A 23,932-nucleotide genomic window follows, 5' to 3' on the forward strand; every position below is an offset into this window, starting at 1 on the left:
ACCTGTGACCCTTAGCATGGTGGATGGGGTACCAACCCAATGGACTGCTTCATCTTGGATGCTGTCAGGTTTCTTGAGAACTGTTGGGGTTCCCACTCATCCAGACAAGTGGAGAGTGTTCCGTCACACTCCTGACTTGTGCCTTGTGCTTGGTGCGGCTTTGAAATGCAAGGAGATATGTCGTTCAGAACAGAATGCCCAGCCTCCAACCCCCATAAACCTTCCAGAAATGGGAATGATCCTGAAAAAACAAATCCAAAATAAAAGCCTTACAGTTTTATCTCGGTCCACAAATGACTGCCAGGATATTGAATGTTTCTTAAAATCAAATTAGTACTTGGTTTGAAATAAAAAAAGGAAGGGCTGTGTGTACACGGTAGGTCGGGTAGCATCTGAGAGAGAGAAACAAGTCAACAATTCAGGTCGACATTCAGTTCTGAAGCTTTGATTTACGTTCTCTCTCCGCAGATGTTTCCTGACCTGCTGAATATTTACAGCATCTGCGGTATTTCTTCTCTAGCTGTTATATAAATTATCCATGCTTTAAACAAATAATAATTACACAGCTCGGTTAAGAAATTGGTCCCAGGTACATCATAAAATCATGCAGCATATATTAAGCTTGTTCAGCCCAATTGCTTGTCCTGAGTCTGACAGAGAACTCTCTAATTGTTCCACTCGTCTGACCTTTCTGTATCTATCTGCCTCCTCCTCTCTCCACTCTCTCCCCTCCACACTCCCTCTCTTCCCTCCCAACTCCCCTCTCTCCCCTGCCTGCAACCTTCTCTCCCCTGCCTGCTCCCCTCTCCCCTGCCCGCTCCCCTCTGTCGCCTGCCCTTCTTCTTCTCTCCCCTGCCTGCTCTCCTGCCAGCTCTGATAAGGCTGAATTATGTTAAAAATATAAGAAAATATTAAATGAATTCCTGGGCCAGCTTACAATTTATATTTTAGTCTCAAAGTAGTCTTTTCTCCGGGAGATCGATACAGAAAGGCAAGTCTAGGCTTGCCTCAGGTTGCTGTGTATTGAGATAGTGAATGACTTTAAAATGCGTCTAGATTTGACAAGAGAGGAAACCCAGATTAATCCCAGTAAAGGGTATTGGGACAATGTCCTTTAAGAAGGAACTGCAGATGCTGGAAAATCGAAGGTAGACAAAAGTGCTGGAGAATCAGTGGGTGCAGCAGCATCTATGGAGCGAAGGAAATAGGCAACGTTTCGGGCCAAAACACTTCTTCAGACTGATGTAGGGTGGGGAGAAGAAAGTAAAAAGGAAGAGAAGGAGCCCGAGAGCTGAAGGAGAGCTGAGAGGGGGAGGAGACAGCAAGGGTTACCGGAAATTGGAGAATGCAATGTTTATGCCGCTAGGGTGCAGACTGCCCAAGCGGAATATGAGGTGCTGCTCCTCCAATTTCCGGTGGTGCTCACTCTGGCCATGGAGGAGGGACAATTTACGATCGTGACCAAAGCCAATTAACCTACAAACCTGTACGTCTTTGGACGTGTGGGAGGAAACTGGAGCACCCGGGGAAAATCCATGCCTTCACGGTGAGAATGTATAAACTGCGTATAGACAGCACCATAGTCAGGATCGAACCTGGGCATCTGGCGCAGTAAGGCAGCAAATCTACCGCTGCGCCACTGTTCCGCCTTGTAAGTTCTGGCCTTCTTATTGAACTGAATTCAAACACTTCTCCATTCCTGCTTTTGCCTGGGCCCTGATATCTGGCATCATAGATCAATACGCCACAAGGACAGGCCATTCAGCCCATAGTGTCTATGTGGCCCCTCCGTAAACCGCACCACCTCGCCTACTGATACTGGTCCCCTTTAGTTCCACCTCCATGATTGTGTATTCCATCCCGTAACCTTGATGTTTGGCTTGGAGAACACTCCAGTGAATCCCCTCCATATCCAAGACCATGAAACCTGTGTCCAGTCTCACACCGTCCACTCCAGCACCATGTTGTATTGTGAAATGGATGCAAGCTGCCGTTGGAGAACCAGGAAATTTGTTTATGATCTGATGGGATTTACAGGAAGGGCCTTTCTTTTCATTTCAGGGCCAACCCTCGAAACTTCAACTTTGACAATGTGGGAAGTGCGTTGCTGGCCTTGTTTGAAGTGCTCTCGTTGAAAGGTTGGGTAGAAGTCCGAGATGTCATCATTCATCGAGTGGGCCCAGTAAGGATCACCAATAGCTAGCGGTTTGGGGTAATTATGCTGGTGCTGGCCTGATTTTCTTCAGGCAGCGGTAAAAGAACACCACTCATTATTTATCCTGCTTTCAATTCCCCATGACACTCTTGTGAGACTTGCTCCGATCAGGAGAATGGGACACCTGGCACATCCATACAGAAGATGCTCACTGCTTTATCCTTTGTTGCTTCCAAAATAGAACCATAAATTCCAAAAATGAACCGTGTTTTGTCCAATTTATGACAATTTGATCTCTATTCCTTTGCATTGTACAATTCAGTGATATATCTCACATAAAAATGAATACAGTATTGCAATTGCCTCAAAGCACTTCCAATTTTATTTTACTGCTTTATCACCACTTGTGAAATTATTTGATATCTATATTACTAAAAGTCTGATCTTGACCACTTCCTGTTGTTCTGTATATTGATATTAGAAAAAACGCTGCAATTTATGGCTGTGATTTTTGGCTATCTTACATGATATGTAACACAATGACATGCAGCAAAATTATAATACGATATCTCAACTCTTTTTACACATTACAATTAATGCAATTTTTATTATTTCTTTCCACTTCCAAACAAAAATGTGGTTGGATTATTCAGCGTATGATCAACCTGAGTCAATAAATCCTGGACCTTGATAACATATATGCTTAACCATGCACACTACAGATTGATGCAAGCATGTTTTCTGTGAAGGACCGAAAATTATCATGACATGGCCATAGCATGGGTCGTTATTGCTATTGGTACAGAAACACTCTCGTTTCCTAACATAATTTATCCACAACAAAATATACAGGTTGCAAGGAATTTTCTAAAGGCGTTTTATGATAATAGCTGTTAAAACTGACTATATCCATCTGACAGGTTAAACATTACACTAACTAACAAGAGATGCCCAAAGGACATAAATGCAGCAAATGTTCTTTTGGTAATATATTTAAAGTTGTCAAGACGCCACATTGCCGGACATTCAGATTAGATGTATGTGTTGTGAACAGCAATGAAGATACCCAGTTTGTAAACAACAATTTAAAAAAAAAATTGTTGATAAATGCTTTTTCCATCATTCCCATTTCAGAATTAATTTTAAAATTTCAACTGAAATAACTCCTGACCAAATTTGTGATGTATATGACTGACTGTAGAAGTAAAACCTGGATAAATCCAACATATAGTTGTGAATGTTGTTCAGTAAATAACTACAGTACTGATAATCCATATTAAGAGCATTGATTCGCCATTAAAATGAATTCTGTAATAACGTGTCAACGGTAACAGTGACAATCGAACACAGCGGTTTTAATGTTTCACGTGTTCACAATTTAATTAATCCATCTTTATGGATTAAAACAAATAATAACATTGGGAATTAAAACATATTTGATCGCATTCCGTTATCAAACATAGTCGATGTTAGCTCTGAAGACATTTCCAGCACAATAGGGTCACGAGGGTGTGTGTGTGTGTGAATCAGTGCAAGATGGATAGATGGTGGTGGGGGCTTGAGAAGGCAATCGGTGTGGATTGGATGGATTGAGGCGGGGGAATTAGTGCGTGTAGGTTGGAGTAGGTAAAATTGTGAGGGGAGAGCGCGGGGATGACAGTGGGTTGAATGGGGGGGGTGGGGTGGGATCTGTGCAGGATGGATGGGGGGAGCAGTGCTGGATGAAGGGGAGGAGCAGTGCAGGATGGATGGGAAGGGGGATCAGTACAGGATCAATTGGGGGGACCAGTGTAAGATTGATGGGGAGTGGCAGGAGAATCAATGCGAGGTGGATAGGGAGATCAGTGCAGGATGAATAGATGGGGGGAGGGGGGGAGTAGATGAGGAGGGGAACACAGGGGATGTCAGTGAGGACTGAATAGAGGCAGGAATGGGGATCAGTGCAGGATGGAGAGGAGGTGTCTCAGGATAAGGGGAGTGGAGGGGGGCGTACAAGAGAGAGAGAGAGAGAGGAAGGGGCAGCGGAGGTGGGAAGGAGGGCCAGCGCTCCTCGGACTGCACCGGCATCATCGCTGCCTTGGACGTCCCTGTCAGGCATGGCATTCGCTATCAAAATATAGAGGGGACTGGGGGACAGAATATCTTGGTGGCCGCGCGGTCAGGCGCACACTCACACATGCGCGCGAGGATTCAGAGGCCCCGTGAACGGCAATTTCAGCTCAATCCAGCGCTAAATGCAGCTGAACTCTGCCTGTTTCGCCTACAGCCCTGTCTCAATCCAGACAGGGCTGTAAATTAAGCTGGCGGGACAGGCACAGTTGAGCTGGGTTTAGCGCTGCTTCACTGCGCTGGCTGTGGGCCTCGGGGCACCGCTCCCGTCTGACTCCCAACGCCTCTGGCCACCCGTGGGCAGGGACGGGGATGGTCCAGTGGCGGTTCGGCAGCGATTGCAGCGCCGGATCGATCCTGGCTGTGGTGCAGGGCTGCCGAGAGTGTTTTGGCACGTCTCCCTCCTCCAATCACCGCGCTCTATCCTCAGCCCCCCCTGCCCTTCCGCCTCTGACCGACACCTCCCTCCTCCAAGGGTTTGCTTTGAAAGCAGAGTGGCAGCAGCGGCCGTTATCAGATGCTGCTGCACCCGCTGAGTTTCTCCAGCTTTTTTGTGTACCTGCGGCCATTATCAGGCCGGGCGGGGTGCAGGAGCAGGAGGAGGGGAGGAGATGAGCCGCGGCCGCTGCTGCTGCGCGGGGCCCGTCATTCGCTCCGACCCTCCGTCACGCCGCACTTCGGTCTACGATATAAACCAAGTTGCCAAGCCGGGCAAAATTACTCGCCGTTTAGGTTGCCCGGCGGCACTTTGAGTGGTCAGTGGCACCCGGGCAACCGTTAATTTCGGGTCCTGTAGTTTGGAAATGCTAAAGCTGTGTTGCCTTTGTTTTGGAAATGCTAAAGCTGTGTTGCCTAATTAAAGTTGCCTTGCCTAATTAAAGTTGCCTTGCCTAATTAAAGTTGCCATGCCTAATTAAAGTTGCCATGCCTAATTAAAGTTGCCTTGCCATCTATATAATTAAAAGTCTAATCTTGACCACTTCCTGTTTGCGCTTTATATTGATTTTTGTCAAAACGCTACCATTTACAGCTGTGATTTTTGGCCATCTTACTCAGAGTCCCCCTCCGCTCATCAGGTGCTGATGATATTTCCCATCGATGAAAAATACAAGTTATTAGTGTTTAAAAAATGTTGAGATTTTCTCTCCTGTAAATCATGCCATGATGGCCACGCCCCTTCTGGTGGGAGGGGGGAGGGACTATAAAACCCAGAAGTGTGGGCATGGCTCAGTCTCTGCAAGATGGAGATGGGAGAGATCGCTGTCTATAGTGGGCTTGCACACTGCTTGAAATGGTATGAAACTGCACTTGAATTTGGTTTGGTCTTGCACCCTGCATGAAGTGGTAAGAAACTGCACTTGGATTTGGCCCACCAGCCGTGCCTTGCACAGCCTGCTTGAGTGACTCATCTGGAAACCAAGTCCATTTCAGTCCACAACATACAGCCCATACTAGTCCGCAGTCCACAACACCCAACTAGCGCTCCCCCCCCCCCCCCCCCACTGGCCACCAATATTGGAATTGGTGGAGGGGTGGAATATTGCGTTAGGGGACCAGCCCTCCCGTGTGATGCTGGGACCCAACTGGTCCCACTTAGTCTAATATACACTAAAATTAGAAGTTGGGGGGCATCAAGAGATTTTTTTGGTACTGGCACTAACCAATTACAAAGATGTTTTTTACCAAATGAGCTGACACTTGACTGTAATCAAATCAGTCGGAGGAGAGGATGACAAGCAGCCATAATCTCTCAACGCTCGTCATCAAAGACTCATTTCTCCTCAAAGAGTCTAACGTTAGAATATTGGATTCTTGTAGCGAAACAAAATAATGTGACCCAAAGGAGCATAAGAAAGGGAGATTAGAAAATGTACATTCAATTAACTTCCATCTTTTTTTTATTGCCCTAGCAGCAATCAAAAATGAGATTGCACAACTTTTTCAGGGCTGGAGAGGTCGTTTCTCTCCAGTTAAGATTCAATGCACTTCCCTCTGAAAGTGCCACTGAGTCTGTAGAGGGGAATCATGGCACCTGACATGACTGCTGGGGGTCCCACTGCGCCAAAGCTTGAGGAGAGATTGTGCAACACAAAATGCAGGACTGTTTTTTTTTCCCTTTTAGCTCTGCATGTGTGGGAGTGGGGGTATATACATCAATTTTGCAATAAATATGACACTTTAAAAACCTCATCATTAATTTCAATGTTAATATCCAAATCGCTGATCTAACTGCAAACCCCGTTCTTGCAGATCCATGGCATCTACATCCACGTCTTTGTTTTTCTTGGCTGCATGATTGGACTGACTCTCTTTGTTGGTGTTGTCATCGCTAATTTCAATGAGAATAAGGTGAGCTCCATTGCTTCCATTAGCCAAACTGTTCTCTGCCTTTGTCTTTTGTTGCTGTAAATCTGGAATCCTATACATGATAATCAATCAATGTTTTAATCCAATTTATGGCACAGTTAAATCTCTTCCTCTGCACAACTTACTGATGCCATTGATCTGACATTTATGTAATACAATAAAAACGCATACCGTATTGAAACTGTGTCCTGCCTCAAAGTAATTCAGCAATTTTGTTTTGCTACTTTTGCTTTAAGCACCACTTGTAAACAGATCTGATTATTGCCCTAGTTAAAAGTTAGGTGGCAGAAATATATTTTCAGTTGTTTAACTAATGGAACAGTATAGTACCCGCTGCCCAAGTGAGCACCATGGTAAGAAGATAGACACAAAGTGCTGGAGTAACTCAACGGGTCAGGCAGCATCTCTGGAGAAAAATAATGGGCGACGATTCAGGCTGGGACCCTTCTTCAAATACTAGGCACCATGACTTGTCTTCCTGCTGGTTTTCTAGGGCACTGCTTTACTGACTGTCGACCAGAGGCGATGGGAGGACCTGAAAAGCCGACTGAAGATCGCTCAGCCTCTTCACCTGGCGGCTAGACCTGGTAAACAAGTTTCTGTCTCAATGAGCATCGCTGCGGCTTCTCGTGTGGCTGCGTGTTTAATCATCAAATGTACTGAAACGGAACAATGAAATTCTTAATTGCAGTAGCACAATAGGTCTGTAAGCACAGTTTACAATAAATAACATAATAAATGGAAAAAAGAATGTTCAGTAAATTAAAAACCCAATATTGGTGCAGAACAAATTAACGCCTAAAGTCACAAGTGCAACCAAGGCAGTTCGGAGTTTAGTTCGAGTTTGTCGTGTTCAATAGCCTGAGTGCTGTTGGGAAGAACCAGTCCCTGAACCTGGACATTGCGGTTTTCAGACTCCTGTACCACCTTCCCAGTCTTTGGAGTGGGTCTTTGATGACGCTGGCTGCCTTTTTGGGGTAGTAACTCCTATAGATCCCCTTGATGGCAGAGAGGTCAGTATCCGCGATGGACCGAGCAGTGTTCACCACCTTTTGTGATCTCCTTCATTCCTGGGCATTTGAGTTGCTGAACCAGGCCATAATGCAACGTGTCAATATGCTCTCTGTAGAAGTTCAAGAGAGTTTTCGTCCACATAGCGAATCTCCTTAATCTTCTAAGTAGAGACATTGATGGACTTTCTTTATGATTACATCAGTGTGTTGGGTCCAGGACAGATCTTCAGCGATATGCACATGCAGGAATTAGAAGTTGTTCACCTCTCCGCCACCGAATACTCTTGATTAGTACGGGTGTCTGGGGTTGTGGGAAGAAGGCAGGGGAATGGGGTTTGGAAGGAGAGATAGATCAACAATGATTGAATGACGGAGTAGACCTGATGGGCCGAATGGCATTATTCCCTCCTATCACTGAAAACAGGCTCATGGATCCTCTGCCTTCCTCTTCTAACGTCAACAATCAGCTCTTTGGTTTTACTGATGTTGATTATTCTGGCAATATTCAATCAAATGATCAATCTTCCTCCTGTACTCCGACTCATCTTTACCTGCAATTATTCCAACAACAGTTGCGTCATCAGTTAATTTAAAGATGGAGTTGGAACTGTATCTTTCCACACAGTCAAGGGTATAGAGTAGGGGACTGGGCACCCCAGATTTCCCCTGTGCTGATGGTTATCAAGGATTAAGTGTTGATAACTAAGTTGAAGAGGTACGCGCGGAGACCTAATTCCCTGAGCTTGGTAAATTTTGGCGAGGATGATGGTTTTGAACGCCGAGCTGTAGTCTATAAACAACATCTTGGCGTATGTGTTTTTATTGTCCAAGTGGTCCAGTGCAGAGTGGAAAGCCAATATGATTGCATCCCCAATTGATTCATTGTGCCAACAAGCAAAATGTAGTGGGTCCAGGTTCTTGCTAAACTCGGAGTTGATATGTGCCATAACTAATCTCTCAAAGCACTTCATCACCATATCCTTCATATCTTTCAACAATTAGTCACAGGAAGTCCGAACTACTTAAGACCCAAATCCAACTTCAAGAAAACATAAGCTCCCCTTTTTGCAGTGTTTACTACCTCGCCTGAGGAACCTGGTGCTTAGCAAAGATCTTGCTCTGCTATAGGATCTTTGGTGCTTAGGGCAGAGTCTGTGGAGGGAAATGGCAGAACATTTGCACTCTTTTGTCTTCTTCACTTAACACCTCACCTTGGTTACCACCTCCTCCCATCTCGACATGCACTACTCCAGCTGAGATCGGACTGCTATTTTTTAATATATTTGGATCAGAAACTTCAGCTCTTGTATTGTGATAAGATGATAACTCTACTGGAGTTTTCATGTTCGTAAGTTATAGGAGCAGAATTAGGCCATTCGGCCCATCAAGTCTACACTGCCATTCAATCATGGCTGATCTATCGTTTCCTCGCAATCCCTTTCTCCTGCCTTCTCCCCATCACCCGTGAATTGCAAGAGGTGTAAAAGGGAGAGAGCAACAGTTTGCATTTCTATAGCATCTTTAACTTGACCAAATATCCCACAGTGCAGGAGTATTATCGAACAGAAATTAATACACAACTACATTTGTATAGGACTTGCAGTTGTATAGGGCTCTGGTGAGACCACATCTAGAGTATTGTAGGTACACAAAAAAGCTGGAGAAACTCAGCGGGTGCAGCAGCATCTATGGAGCGAAGGAAATAGGCAACGTTTCGGGCCGAAACCCTTCTTCAGACTGATCGGGGGCGGGGGTGGGCGGGGACAAGAAAGGAAAAAGGAGGAGGAGCCCGAGGAGCAATAGATGAGGTTGGAAGAGATGCAGGTCTTCCAACCTCATCTATTGCGTCCGCTGCTCTAGATGTCAGCAGATCTATATCGGTGAGACCAAGCGGAGGTTGGGCGATCGTTTCGCCGAACACCTCCGCTCGGTCCGCAATAACCAAGCTGACCTCCCGGTGGCTCAGCACTTCAACTCCCCCTCCCACTCCGTCTCTGACCTCTCTGTCCTGGGTCTCCTCCATGGCCACAGCGAGCAGCACCGGAAATTGGAGGAACAGCACCTCATATTCCGTTTGGGGAGTCTGCATCCTGGGGGCATGAACATCGAATTCTCCCAATTTTGTTAGTCCTTGCTGTCTCCTCCCCTTCCTCAGTTCCCCTGCTGTCTCCTCCCATCCCCCAGCCTTCGGGCTCCTCCTCCTTTTTCCTTTCTTGTCCCCGCCCACCCCCGCCCCCGATCAGTCTGAAGAAGGGTTTCGGCCCGAAACGTTGCCTATTTCCTTCGCTCCATAGATGCTGCTGTACCCGCTGAGTTTCTCCAGCTTTTTTGTGTACCTTCGATTCTCCAGCATCTGCAGTTCCTTCTTAAACTCTAGAGTATTGTGTACAGTTTTGGTCTCCTAATTTGAGGAAGGACATCCTTGTGATTGAGGCAGTGCAGCGTAGGTTCACAAGATTGATCCCTGGGATGGCGGGACTGTCATATGAGGAAAGATTGAAAAGACTAGGCTTGATTTAATTGAAGTTTAGAAGGATGAGAGGGATCTTATAGAAACATATAAAATTATAAAAGGACTGGACAAGCTATGCAGGAAAAATGTTCCCAATGTTGGGCGAGTCCAGAACCAGGGGCCACAGTCTTAGAATAAAGGGGAGGTCATTTAAGACTGAGGTGAGAAATAACTTTTTCACCCCGAGAGTTGTGAATTTATGGAATTCCCTGCCACAGAGGGCAGTGGAGGCCAAGTCACTGGATGGATTTAAGAGAGAGTTAGATAGAGCTCTAGGGGCTAGTGGAGTCAAGGGATATGGGGAGAAGGCTGGCACGGGTTATCACGGCAGCCATGATCACAATGAATGGCGGTGCTGGCTCAAAGGGCCAAATGGCCTCTTCCTGCACCTAGTTTCTATGTTTCTGTGTTTCTACATGAAGTTTTAGAATAGGTGACCAAAAGTATGATAAAACACAGAGGATAAGGAAGCATCTTGAAAAGCAAGAGAGAAGTTTTGTGAGGGGGTTGAATTTGAGGAGAGTAAGGAGATTGAGAAGATTGTAGAAGTAGGGAGGTGTAAGACCACAGGAGAACTTGAGGAAGAGCAAAAGCCAAAGCCAACTTGTTAGTCAGTAATTAATCCAATGTGAGTTCAGAAAACTGTGGGACTCGCTCTCACAGGGAGGACGTGAGGTCAAGAGCAGGGATAGGCTTAAGGGAAAGCTGTAACAAATATGAAGGAGAGAGAGAGAGATGGCAAGTGGTTGGAGAAATTATGTGGACTAGAACAACAGCATGGAGCAGAGGGGCCAAATGGCCAGTATAATTGTACATTATGTTTTTCAGACAATGGCGGCCTCCGAGCTAAAATGTACGATATAACCCAACACCCATTCTTCAAGAGGAGCATTGCCGTGCTGGTCCTTGCACAGTCCGTGCTCCTGTCAGTCAAGGTACTTCACTTTTTGGCTGGAATTAATGTTAACAGCATTAAGTGGAACTGTTATTCTGTTTGCTAATGGCACACTGAGAAAGGCAAACTAACTGTCCTCATCCCTGCACTGCGATGTGAAGATGTGAAGGGTGCTAATGCTTTCGCACCAGTGAAACAAAGTGCAGTGAGCTGGGAACTCTAGAAAAGCTACAGTGTTCATTTATATAGCAGCTTTAATGTTGCAATATGTCCCGACTACTTTGAAACAGAAATTGATGTCTAACCACAGAAGTGATTGGGACGATCTGGTCAAAGAGGTGAATCGAAAGGAGCATCCCAGATCCTGTGGCTCAGTTAGTTACAACAGCAGTAGTGGAGCAGGGGATATCAATAAGGCTCCCTCCCATCATTAGCTGCCGCTTCTTCCTGTCAGCCGTTGCTTTGTTCGCTCCTCCCTCTACTGCCGCCTCCTCTTCCCGTTGCTTTGTTTACTCCACCATTTCCCCTTCCACCGCTGCCCCCTCCTTCCCCATTGTCAAGGTGTCCAGGATGGTGTATGTCGACGACTCCAGGAGGGAAAGAGGAGGAGGAGGGAGTGGCAGTGGAGGGGGGAGCAGACACAAAGATGACCAACCTGACGAAGCGGCAGCTAGCTATTTGGGGGGGAGGGAGCCTCCCTGTGACCGATCGCGTCCTGTCAGTGGTGGTAGCCTGAAGATAGCTCTGTCGGCCTGGAGCTACGATGTGAGCCGCAACACAGCCACATCATCCGAACGGTGCGGCAGCTGGGAAAGATAGCCCCGCTGGCATACCTTGTGGGAGATGTCAGCGACTCAGCCGGAAGTTGCTCTCCATTGCCTCCCTCGTTCTATCTCGCCTTCCCAGTGTCATACCGACAGCGGGCGTAGCTGGAAGAGCAGCGAGCCCAGGCGACACATTTATATCTAGGAAACAGTCAAGGGCCTGTCCCACTTGCCGATTTTTTTCGACGACTGCCGGCATCATTGACTGACGTATCAGGTCACCGAAAAAAGTTACTGTGTGATAATAGACAATGGGTGCAGGAGTAGGCCATTCAGCCCTTCGAGCCTGCAGCGCCATTCAATGTGATCATGGCTGATCATCCCCAATCAGTACCCCGTTCCTGCCTTCTCCCCATATCTCCTGACTCCGCTATCTTTAAGAGCCCTATCTAGCTCTCTCTTGAAAGTATCCAGAGAACCGGCTCCGCAGAGAATTCCACAGACTCACAACTCTCTGTGAGATAAAGGGTTTCCTCGTCTCCGTTCTAAATGGCTTACCCCTTATTCTTAAACTGTAGCCCCTGGTTCTGGACTCTCCCAACATCGGGAACATGTTTCCTGCCTCTAGCGTGTCCAAACCCTTAATAATCCTATATGTTTCAATAAGATTCCCTCTCATCCTTCTAAACTCCAGAGTATACAAGCACAGCCTCTTCATTCTCAGCATATGACAGTCCCACCATCCCGGGAATTAACCTTGTAAACTTACGCTGCACTCCCTCAATAGCAAGAATGTCCTTCCTCAAATTAGGGGACCAAATCTGCACACAATACTCCAGGTGTGGTCTCACTGGCGCCCTATACAACTGCAGAAGGACCTCTTTGCTCCTATACTCAACTCCTCTTGTTATAAAAAGCCAACATGCCATCGCCATTCGAACCTGCATTTACTTCACTGACTGAACAAGGAACCTGCATGTTGTACTTCCCCTTTCACTTGACACCGATGTTCAAGAAGGAACTGCAGATGCTGGAAAATCGAATCCATGCTTGTACTTAGCGGGTGCCCCATCTTTCCCAACTTGCCGAACCCCTTTTTCAGACTGATAGGGGGTTCAAAAAGGAAGGGGCAAAAGATGCTGGAAGGAGCCCAGGACAGGGAGGTGGGAGGGATCGAGGGCTAGGAAGGAATGGGACTGGGGCTAACAAAATTGGGAGAATTGAAGTGCTGATGCACCGGGAGGTCAGGTGTTGCTTCGGGCTTGAGACCCAGGACCGGTCGGATTGGGAATGGTTCGGCGAGGTTCTTTCGGACCCAAACGATCGCCCCAACCTCCGCGGAGTCGGCGAAACGATCGCCCAACCGTTAGTCTCACCGATGTAGATCAGCTGACATCTAGAGCAGCGGATGCAGTAGATGAGGTTGGAGGACATACAGGTGAACCTCTGTCGCACCTGGAACGACTGCTTGGGTCCTTGAATGCAGTCGAGGGGGGAGGTAAAGGGTCAGGTGTTGCATTTCTTGCAGTTGCAACCGAAAGTGCCCGGGGAGGGGCTGGTACGGGAGGGAAGGGAAGAATTGGCAAGGGAGTTGCGGAGGGAGCAGTCTTTGCGGAAGGCAGACATGGGGGGAGATGGGAAGATGTGGCGAGTGGTGGGGGTGGAGGTGGCGAAAATGACGTAGGATTATTTGTTGGGATATTTAGATAGTAATCTGCCTTCCTGTGTTTGCTACCAAAGTGGATAACCTCACATTTATCCACTTTAAACTGCATCTGCCATGCATCTGCCCACTCACCCAACCCGTCCAAGTCACCCTGCATTCTCATAGCATCCTCCTCACGGTTCACACTGCACCCACTTTTGTGTCATCTGTAAATTTGCTAATGTTACATTGAATCCCTTCATCTCAATCATTGATGTATATTATAAATAGCAGCGGTCCCATCACCGAGCCTTGCGGTACCGCACTCGTCACTGCCTGCCATTCTGAAAGGAACCCGTTAATCCCTACTCTTTGTTTCCTGTCTGCCAACCAATTTTCTATCCATGTCAGCACTCTACCCCCAATACCATGTGCCCTAACTTTGCCCACTAATCTCCTATGTGGGACCTTATCAAATGCTTTCTGAAAGTCCAAGTACACTACTTCCACTGGCTCTCCCTTGTCCATTTTCCTAGTTACATCCTCAAAAAATTCCAGAAGATTAGTCAAGCATGATTTCCCCTTCGCAAATCCACGCTGACTTGGACCGATTCTGTTACTGCTATCCAAATGTGCGGCTATTTCATCTTTTATAATTGACTCCAGCAACTTTCCCACTATCGATATCAGGCTAAATGCTCTTCAATTCCCTCCAGCCTTTCTTAAAAAGTGGGATAACATTAGCTACCCTCCAATCCACAGGAACTGATCCTGAATCTATAGAACATTGGAAAATTATCACCAATGTATCCACGGTTTCTAGAGCCACTTCCTTAAGAACCCTGGGATGCAGACCATCAGAATCTGGGATGCAGATCATCAGGCCCTGGGGATTTATCAGCCTTCAGTCCCATCAGTCTACCCTAACACCATTTCCTGCCTGATGTGGATTTCCCTCAGTTCCTCCCTCACCCCAGATCCTCTGGCCACTAGTATATCAGGAAGATTGTTTGTGTCCTCCTTAGTGAAGACGGATCCGAAGTACCCGTTCAACCCGTGACGCGGTGTGATGACGTATTGACGGTGTTGTCTCAAGTGTCACAACAATTTTTTTGGCGCCGCTGGAATTTGAAATGTTCAAAATCTTTTTGGTGACCCTGATATGACGCCGACAGTCGCCGAAAAAATCGCCAAGTGGGACAGGCCCTTCAGGAATCCCTCGCCATCCTCCTGCTATACACAGGTCATTCAGGAAACAGGACCGCCTATTGTGAATTATTCGCATAAGTGCGAGATGACATATCTCGCCTATTTCGAAGTCGGAGAGTGCTTGTAGTGCAATTAAAAAAAGTCTGCAGTGCAACATGTAGATCATCGTTGCTGAGATAGTGGTTAATATTATGCAGTATTCAAAATTCAGATAGTTGCTGGGAAGGAGCTGTTCTTGAACCTGGAGGTCACTACTTCCCGATGGTAGTAGTGAGATGAGAGCGTGGTCTGGGGTGGTGTGGATCTTTGATGATATCAGCTGTCTTTTGGGGACAGCCCCTCCGATAGAGTCCTTTGGTCAGCTACTCATGACGGACTGGGCAACGTCCACCACTATTTGCAGCCTCCTTCGCTCTTGAGCATTCATGTTATCGAACCAATCTGCGATTCAACCAGTCAGTATCCTTTCGAAAGTGTACCTGTAGAAATTCAGTAAGGTATTCAATGACAGACATAATCTCCTCAGTCTTAGATTTTAGGTTTATTATTGTCATGTGTACCAAGGTACAGTGAAAAGCTTTATTATGCATGCTTTCCAAATAGATCAGATATACCATGCATAGATATAATCAAGTGAAACTCAAGTACAATAGGTACAGCAGAATAAGGTTCTCAGCATTGTAGTGCATCAGTTCCATAGGCAAAGTCCAATGTCCACAAGGGGGTACAAGTGAATAAGACAGTACCCTAACTCATGGAAAGACCATTCAGAAGCTTGATTACATAGCTGTTCCTGAATCTGGTGGTGCATACTTTCAAGCTTGTGGGAGTGGGAAGTATGAATGACCGGGGTTTGACAAGTATTTGATTATGTTGACTGCTTTTTTGAGGCAGCTTGAAGTGTAGATGGAGTCGATGATGGTAAGTCTGGTCTGTATGATGGACTGGGCTACATCTACTCAAAGACAATAGATAGAGCAATGGGGAAGATACCAGAGTGCAGAATATGGTTCTCAGCATTGTAGCGCATCCGTTCCATAGACGAGGTCCCATGTCCACATGAGCTTTCTTTGTGATTGCATCAATGTGCTGGCCCAGGATAGATCTTCAGAATATACACCTCTAGTTTAGTTTAGATTATTAGACACTTAGGGATTCTCTCTACTGCCATTCTGTCATGTATCCCTGGATTCCCCCTCCGGAAGAGCAGAATCCTTGACACTGTTGAAAGATCTTAGGCCCGAAGGCTGGAACATTCTAAATCAAAAATCAAGGGCAGTTTTGCTTAATTCGTACTGCTGTGGGAGGAAGTGCTCTTGGCTCCCTGGCACAGAAGCCAGGAATAATTAAATGACAGAAAGAGCAGGGAAGATGAGAACGGAACAAATTGGGAAATACCAAGCAAGGCCAGAGGAGAACTGGAATCATTAGACACTCCAACTCTGTCCCTAGAGTCACTAATTATCATCCACAGAAATAAACCCAAAGGCTGTGAAAGACTGCAGTGCTGTGAAATTACTTCCTTTCTGTATTGCAGTGGGATGTTGATGACCCGGTCACCGTTCCTCTCGCAACAATGTCCGTCATCTTCATCTTTATCTTTGTCCTTGAGGTAATGATATTTTCGTTATATACTTGCGCCGGCCTGCACCCCTATCTCCACTGTATCCTACCACTGTGTCCCAATTTGTATTAGGTGACCAGAGTTGTCGCCAACTGTCTGAACTTTGTTCGCCACCAACCAAGGTCACCTTTACCGACAACTTATTTTCCTTTTAATTGACGCAGTATCGCAGCAAAGGAGCTTGTGTAGAACTGAAGTGCCCCTGATTATCTCCAATGAAAAACTCTCCCTGACAAATGGATTTGTGTAATTTATCGGGAAAGAGATTCATTCTGTTGCTTCTGGTGATGGTTTAATACTGCATGTACTTGTGTTGTCAAGGAATAGAGTGATGTCAGGACACAGGCAGCTTGTGATAGCAGTCTGAAATTACTTCTTATCCATCCGCCACTTAACAATTCTTTGAGATGTGGCCATGGTGGCGCAACGGTAGAGTTGCTGTCTTCCAGTGCTTGCAGCACCAGAGACTACAGGTGCTTGTCTGTATATTCTCCCCGTGAGTTTCTCCAAGATCTTCGGTTTCCTCCCACACTCCAAAGACGTACAGGTATGTAGTTTAATTGGCTTGGTGTGTATGTAAACTGTCCCCAGTGTATGTAGGATAGTAAATGTGCAGGGATCGATGGTTGGTGCAGACTAGGTGGTCTGAAGGGCCTGTATCCGCGCTGTATCTCTAAACTAAACTAAACTAAAAATGTGACCTCTTATTAATTGCTTTTAACCGTATAACAATTGCAGCACGGAAACAGGCCATCTCGACCCTTCTAGTCCGTGCCAAACACATATTCTCCCCTAGTCCCATACACCTGCGCTCAGACCATAACCCTCCATTCCTTTCCCGTTCATATAACTATCCAATTTATTTTTAAATGATAAAAACAAAACTGCCTCCACCACCTTCACTGGAAGCTCATTCCACACAGCTACCACTCTCTGAGTAAAGAAGTTCCCCCTCATGTTACCCCTAAACTTCTGTCCCTTAATTCTCAAGTCATGTCCCCTTGTTTGAATCTTCCGTACTCTCAGTGGGAAAAGCTTATCCACGTCAACTCTGTCTACCCCTCTCATCATTTTAAAGACCTCTATCAAGTCCCCCTTAACCTTCTGCGCCCCAAAGAATAAAGCCCTAACTTGTTCAACCTTTCTCTGTAACTTGGTTGCTGAAACCCAGGCAACATTCTAGTAAATCTCCTCGGTACTCTCTCTATTTTGTTGACGTCCTTCCTATAATTAGGCGACCAAAATTGTACACCATACTCCAGAATTGGCCTCACCAATACCTTGTACAATTTTAACATTACATCCCAACTTCTATACTCAATGCTCTGATTTATAAAGGCCAGCACACCAAAAGCTTTCTTTACCACCCTATCTACATGAGATTCCACTTTCAGGGAACTGTGCACAGTTATTCCCAGATCCCTCTGTTCACCTACATTCTTCAATTCCCTACCATTTACCATGTACGTCCTATTTTGATTTGTCCTGCCAAGATGTAGCACCTCACACTTATCAGCATTAAACTCAATCTGCCATCTTTCAGCCCACTCTTCCAACTGGCATAAATCTCTCTGTAGACTTTGAAAATCTATTTCATTATCCACAACCCCACCTATCTTAGTATCATCTGCATACTTACTAATCCAATTTACCACACCATCATCCTGATCATTGATGTACATGACAAACAACAATGAACCCAACACAGATCCCTGTGGCACCCCACTAGTCACTGGCCTCCAATCTGACAAACAACCATCCACCATTACTCTCTGGCATCTCCCATTCAGCCACTGTTGAATCCATCTTGCTACTCCACCATTAATACCCAACAATTGAACCTTCTTAACCAACCTTCCATGAGGAACCTTGTCAAAGGCCTTACTGAAGTCCATATATACAACATCCACTGCTTTACCCTCATCAATTTCCTGAGTAACCTCTTCAAAAAATTCAAGAAGATTAGTCAAACACGACCTTCCAGGCCCAAATCCATGTTGACTGTTCCTAATCAGACCCTGTTTATCCAGATGCTTATATATATTATCTCTAAGTATCCTTTCCATTAATTTGCCCACCACTGACGTCAAACTAACAGGTCTATAATTGCTAGGTTTACTCTTAGACTCCTTTTTAAATAATGGAACAACATGCGCAATACGCCAATCCTCCGGCACTATTCCCGTTTCTAATGACATCTGAAATATTTCTGTCATAGCCCCTGCTATTTTTACACTAACTTCCCTCAATGTCCTAGGGAATATCCTGTCCAGACCTGGAGACTTATCCACTTTTATATTTCTCAAAAGTGTCAGTACTTCCTCTTCTTTGAATCTCATAGTTTCCATAGCTACTCTACTTGTTTCCCTTACCTCACATAATAGTAAGATTAAACGAGTACTTACCAGTATGAAGTTTGATCTGTATTTTATGAGGAGTTACGGTGAGGTATTACGTGAAGATCCCAGCCCAGTGCGCAGGTGCGGCATACTTCGAAGCAGCGGTGTGAAATCACAGGATAGACACAATATTTGAAGTAAGATAGTAAAGATCATGAGACATCAGTTTATTAGTTTGATCTATATATTGAGGGTGGGAGCGGAGGGCACGTAATACCTCACCGTAACTCCTCATAAAATACAGATCAAACTTCATACTGGTAAGTACTCGTTTAATCTTACTATTTTACTTCGGAGTCACGTGAGTGATTCCGTGAAGACTTCAAAGGTCTGTGATTTCAAACCGTGTAACAGTTTTTATTTCACTCACTGCCGAAGTTTTTGAGGGAGGAAGTGTTATCGTAATCAACCAGTGGATCTTCTTTCACAAGAAACAGAAAGGTATTTGTTAAAAAATAACAACATAAAGAGCTCCCCTGAGCTTAAATTAATATTGCAGTTTGTAATATTCTTTCTGCAATTAAATCAGGTTTATCAACGGTTTACAATAAAAATGTTCTGAACGTCGTTCCCTTGACCATTCTGCCGTATTGAGAATGTGGTCAACCGGGATGTCCATTCGTTCAGCCGCTGATATCAATGCTGCCCTAGTGGAATGGGATTAAAAGGTATTATTATCTATTCCGGCAGCTTTCAGTACCTGTTTGAGCCACCTTGGAGTGGTTTGGCTCGTACCCCGTCTTGGGGTTTCTGTGGTTGACCCATAGGCTTTCCTCTCCTTCTAAGATTGTGGGTTGTGTCTATATATTGTAGTAGATGGGTCACCACACTCAACCTGGACTCTGGTGGGTAGGCCCGGAATCCCACCAGTGAATTGGGCGTTCCTGGTCCATATAGCCATATAACGATTACAGCACGGAAAACACAGGCGATCTCGACCCTACTAGTCCGTGCTGAACCCATAATCTCGCCTAGTCCCATATACCTGCGAGTTAGATTTTTACCAGACCTAGAATATGAACGTGATGCGTCTGGGGTAATCACCATGTTATCCAGTCTAGTTTTATGGAGTGACTGGACTTTGTGAGCGTATACGAGAGCCATAAGCATGAGCGTTTTTAACATAGATTGAGCAAGCTGAGGGATCTGGCTGGTGCCATTCTCTGAGATATGTCAATATCACACCAATATCCCATACATGGGTATACCTGGGTTTTTGGGGCTTATTATTATAGTTGCCCTTCATAAGTTTATCTTCAGTGGATGGGATCCCATGCTCTGCTGTCATGCTGCTTTAGATAAGCAGACAAGGCGCTCCATGCTGCATTTACGGCACTGTAACTCACCTTTTAGTCATGGTGTAGATGTTCCAGGAACTCCAATACGTCAGTGGTTGAATAGTTTGGTATGTTGTCCCTGCGTCGTGGCAGTATTTTACCCATATTAGCTCTTGGTGACTGTTCGCAGGGATGCCGACATGGTGGTAATGGTTCCTTTGGATAATCCCAGTCCCTGGTAAGGTCTATTCAAAACCTGCACCCAGGAGTTTGATGTTTTTCTGGCATGGGTGGCTTGTGCCTGATATTGGGTTGAGTGTGGCCGATTGGGAAAGGGGGAGATGCAGCGAGACCTGGGTGTCATGGTACACCAGTCATTGAAGGTAGGCATGCAGGTGCAGCAGGCAGTAAAGAAAGCGAATGGCATGTTGGCTTTCATAGCAAGAGGATTTGAGTATAGGAGCAGGGAGGTTCTACTGCAGTTGTATAGGGTCTTGGTGAGACCACACCTGGAGTATTGCGTGCAGTTTGGTCTCCAAATCTGAGGAAGGACATTATTGCCATAGAGGGAGTGCAGAGAAGGTTCACCAGACTGATTCCTGGGATGTCAGGACTGTCTTATGAAGAAAGACTGGATAGACTTGGTTTATACTCTCTAGAGTTTAGGAGATTGAGAGGGGATCTTATAGAAACTTACAAAATTCTTAAGGGGTTGGACAGGCTAGATGCAGGAAGATTGTTTCCGATGTTGGGGAAGTCCAGGACAAGGGGTCACAGCTTAAGGATAAGGGGGAAATCCTTTAAAACCGAGATGAGGAGAACTTTTTTCACACAGAGAGTGGTGAATCTCTGGAACTCTCTGCCACAGAGGGTAGTTGAGGCCAGTTCATTGGCTATATTTAAGAGGGAGTTAGATGTGGCCCTTGTGGCCAAGGGGATCAGAGGGTATGGAGAAAAGGCAGGTACGGGATACTGAGTTGGATGATCAGCCATGATCATATTAAATGGCGGTGCAGGCTCGAAGGGCCGAATGGCCTACTCCTGCACCTAATTTCTATGTTTTCTATGTTTCTATGAGTCAGCAACCATGGTCCACTAGGGAAATCCATAGGTGACTCGCCCACCGTGTCGTGATGAACTGGGAACCATGGCTGTGTAGGCCGGTCGGGCACGTTCAATATCTCGGAGACAGATTCCATCTGTATTACGAAGTGCCCGACTGATGAGGCAGAAGGGAGGAAGGCAAAGCAGAAATTCCCCCTTCCAGCATGTAGGCATCTATCGCTGCTGCCTGTGATCTGGTTCCTAAGTCACATATTACTGCGATTCCGTCTTGTGCAACCAAATTGATATCTGGCTTTCAAACTGCTTAATACCTTTAGCAGATATTTTGGGTTTGACATTTATTCAATGTTATCATAAATTTTACCCGTGACGTGGTGTCTCCCACTGTTCTAGCTTCCTAGGAAATAGGCAGCTGATAGTTAAAATGTCTTTTGACACACCATTGCCAGATCTGTTTCCAATTTGTTGCACGATAGTGATTTTATGCTCCCCATATGGTTGATATAAGCCACCACCATAGTATTATCAATCCGTAACCGCATAAGTACGTGCTGCATTTGAAATGCATATGCTTTTTAGCCCAATAGGTGATCACCAATCCCAAATAGTTGGTGCCCGGTGTGTGTAGTAACGATGATTCTGAATTGGTCCATCTGTTACCTGTGCTGGATATGGAGTTTAGTTGCTCCCCAGCCTAAAGTACTGGCATCGGTTTTTAATAACCAAGTTGGGATTGGTGACAATAATAGGGCTGAAAACTATGCCAAACATATGTCTGCCCACCACTGTAATTGTGATATAGCTTCAGTGGGTACATTCATGATTTGATTATAGTGACCCAAGCACCTTGGCAGAGTAACAGTCATATGGATGGAATTGATATTGAAGCCCAGATAATCCATGGTAGTTAACGGCTTCAATACTGGTTTATCTGGGCGTGGGATGAACCTCAGTGCTTTAGGGAGCTGTTTTGACTCTTGACTCTTGACTCTTGACTCTTGTAGCTAGAACTGCTGCCACAGCTAATTCCTTTGTTTCCCCTAATATGAGGATATCATCCAATATATGCCATGATTAGATTCAAATTTAATTTTAATTGTCATTGTCAGTGTATAGTACAGAGACAACGAAATGCATTGGAAACAACGAAATGCATTGCTTGTTTTCTTAATATTTTCATGGCTATTTTTAATATTTATAATAGTTTAGGGCTGAGGTTAGACCATTGGGAATGCTCTATTCCATAGTTGCCCTAACCGGGATATTCATTATCCAGGTAAATTTTTTTAGGTATCTACAATGATCCTAGTGTATGGGTATAAGATAGTTTGCATCTTCCATATCAATGCTCGCCATAAGGTATCCTTTGGAGATCAGATGTCTGGCAGTGACAAAAACCCGTCTCCATCTTAAAGTGTATATACTCAACAGATTTATTTAGTGATATTAGATCAATGATGATGTTACATTCACGATCTTTTGTAGTTTTAGTGAATATATTCGATACAAATTCCAATGGTTCATGTTTACTCTCATGATCCATTTAGTGATGAGCCTTTCTAGTTCAGCTTGACCTTCTCACTTCTCTTTCTTAGAGGGAGAAAATGCCCTTTGGGCGCATTGCTGAACTGGTGGTAATATGCCCAATTTGAATTCAAGTTTATATCCACTAATACTGTTGAGTATATATTAGTTATTTGTGACTGCACCCATGCTTTATCAACAAGTGTAAATGCCCCCCCCCCGCAGTTAGTAGAACACCCTTATTTAGTGTAAACTGGGAGGAACCAGACTACCTACCTCCATGTTTATTGTTTTTTCATGAAGGCTTAGTTATGCTGGTATGCTGGTGCTGTCGGTGGGGCGGCGCATTTTCCCACGGCTCCGCTCTGGGCCCCTGTCTAAAAAGAACTTTGGGGGTAATGTGAAGCGGTCGCCAGGCTTTCACCAGTCCTTGTTCGATATTTGCTGGTGGATGCCGAGGGGTGCTGCCAGCTGGGTGTTGGATGCGATGTCCTGCTCGTTCCATGTCAGTCGAGTATCCCAAATTTGGGAACATCTTAGGCGTCAGCACACTCGTAGTGCAACGGGATAGTCTCATCCTGGGAGAACCACCTTGGTGATCATGGCGTCTCGCCTGCCAGGTGAGTATGATCCGTGGAAACAACGAGCAAAGGCGGTGACATCTTGACCCTCTGTTAGGAGCTTCAAAGTTCGCTGCTTTTAGCTCTTGTCTGCGAGTCTGCTGACCCAGCTGCCTGCGGATTTGCCTCTAGAAAAGCCTACTCCTGCAGGGCTTTGTTTGGGAAGATGGTCGCATGGAGGAGCCATGTGGCCCACGACACCCAGTAGCTCTTCCTGATCCTGCTCCCCTGGCATACTGCTGTTCTCGTCCGCCTGCCCAGCGTTTAAGCCAGCCCAGCCCTGGCCTCCTTAGCTAGCCTCAAAAGAGGGAGCAAAAGGGTGTGCTATAAATTGGAGGAGGCATAGCTCAAACTCCATTGTTGTATCAATCCCTCAACAAGGGAGATGGCTAGTGCAATAGCACTGGGGTAGGAGTGTCAGCTCCCTTGGCATTCAGCCAGTGCCCCTCGTTTTCCCTGGAGGTGAACTCCATGACCTCCTCTGGCTTGGGGAGACAGACATACTTGTTTTTGCTGTCTCCAGCCTGTTCCAGTGTTGGAGGAAGTTGGTTCCTGTAGAACCTGTAATTTTGGTAAGGTTTTTGTCTTACCTGTATGTAGAGGCTGCCTGCCGTTTTTCAGGCGGCATTGTAGCGGTTCCCGGGCGGCGATTCTCCTTGTCAGGAGTCTGCAGGGCTGCCGGTCGGGTTTTTAAACTTCCCGCCGGTCCGCTGCTGTTACCAAACAGCTGTTCAGCGGACCGGCATAGCGCAGC

General features: G+C 45.7%; 1 protein-coding gene across 1 annotated transcript in view; it reads left to right on the top strand.

Annotated features, from left to right (window-relative positions):
• nalcn (sodium leak channel, non-selective) overlaps nucleotides 1–23,932 on the top strand; it is a 201,010-nt gene that overhangs the window by 135,727 nt on the left and 41,351 nt on the right. Inside the window, 5 exon segments of the mRNA XM_055636651.1 lie at nucleotides 2,062–2,182; nucleotides 6,515–6,613; nucleotides 7,125–7,218; nucleotides 10,985–11,091; nucleotides 16,207–16,281. Of these exon segments, the coding sequence (XP_055492626.1) occupies nucleotides 2,062–2,182; nucleotides 6,515–6,613; nucleotides 7,125–7,218; nucleotides 10,985–11,091; nucleotides 16,207–16,281 (496 nt within the window).

This window comes from Leucoraja erinacea, chromosome 6 (assembly GCF_028641065.1).
Source record: "Leucoraja erinacea ecotype New England chromosome 6, Leri_hhj_1, whole genome shotgun sequence".
Classification (NCBI taxonomy): Eukaryota; Metazoa; Chordata; class Chondrichthyes; order Rajiformes; family Rajidae; genus Leucoraja; species Leucoraja erinaceus.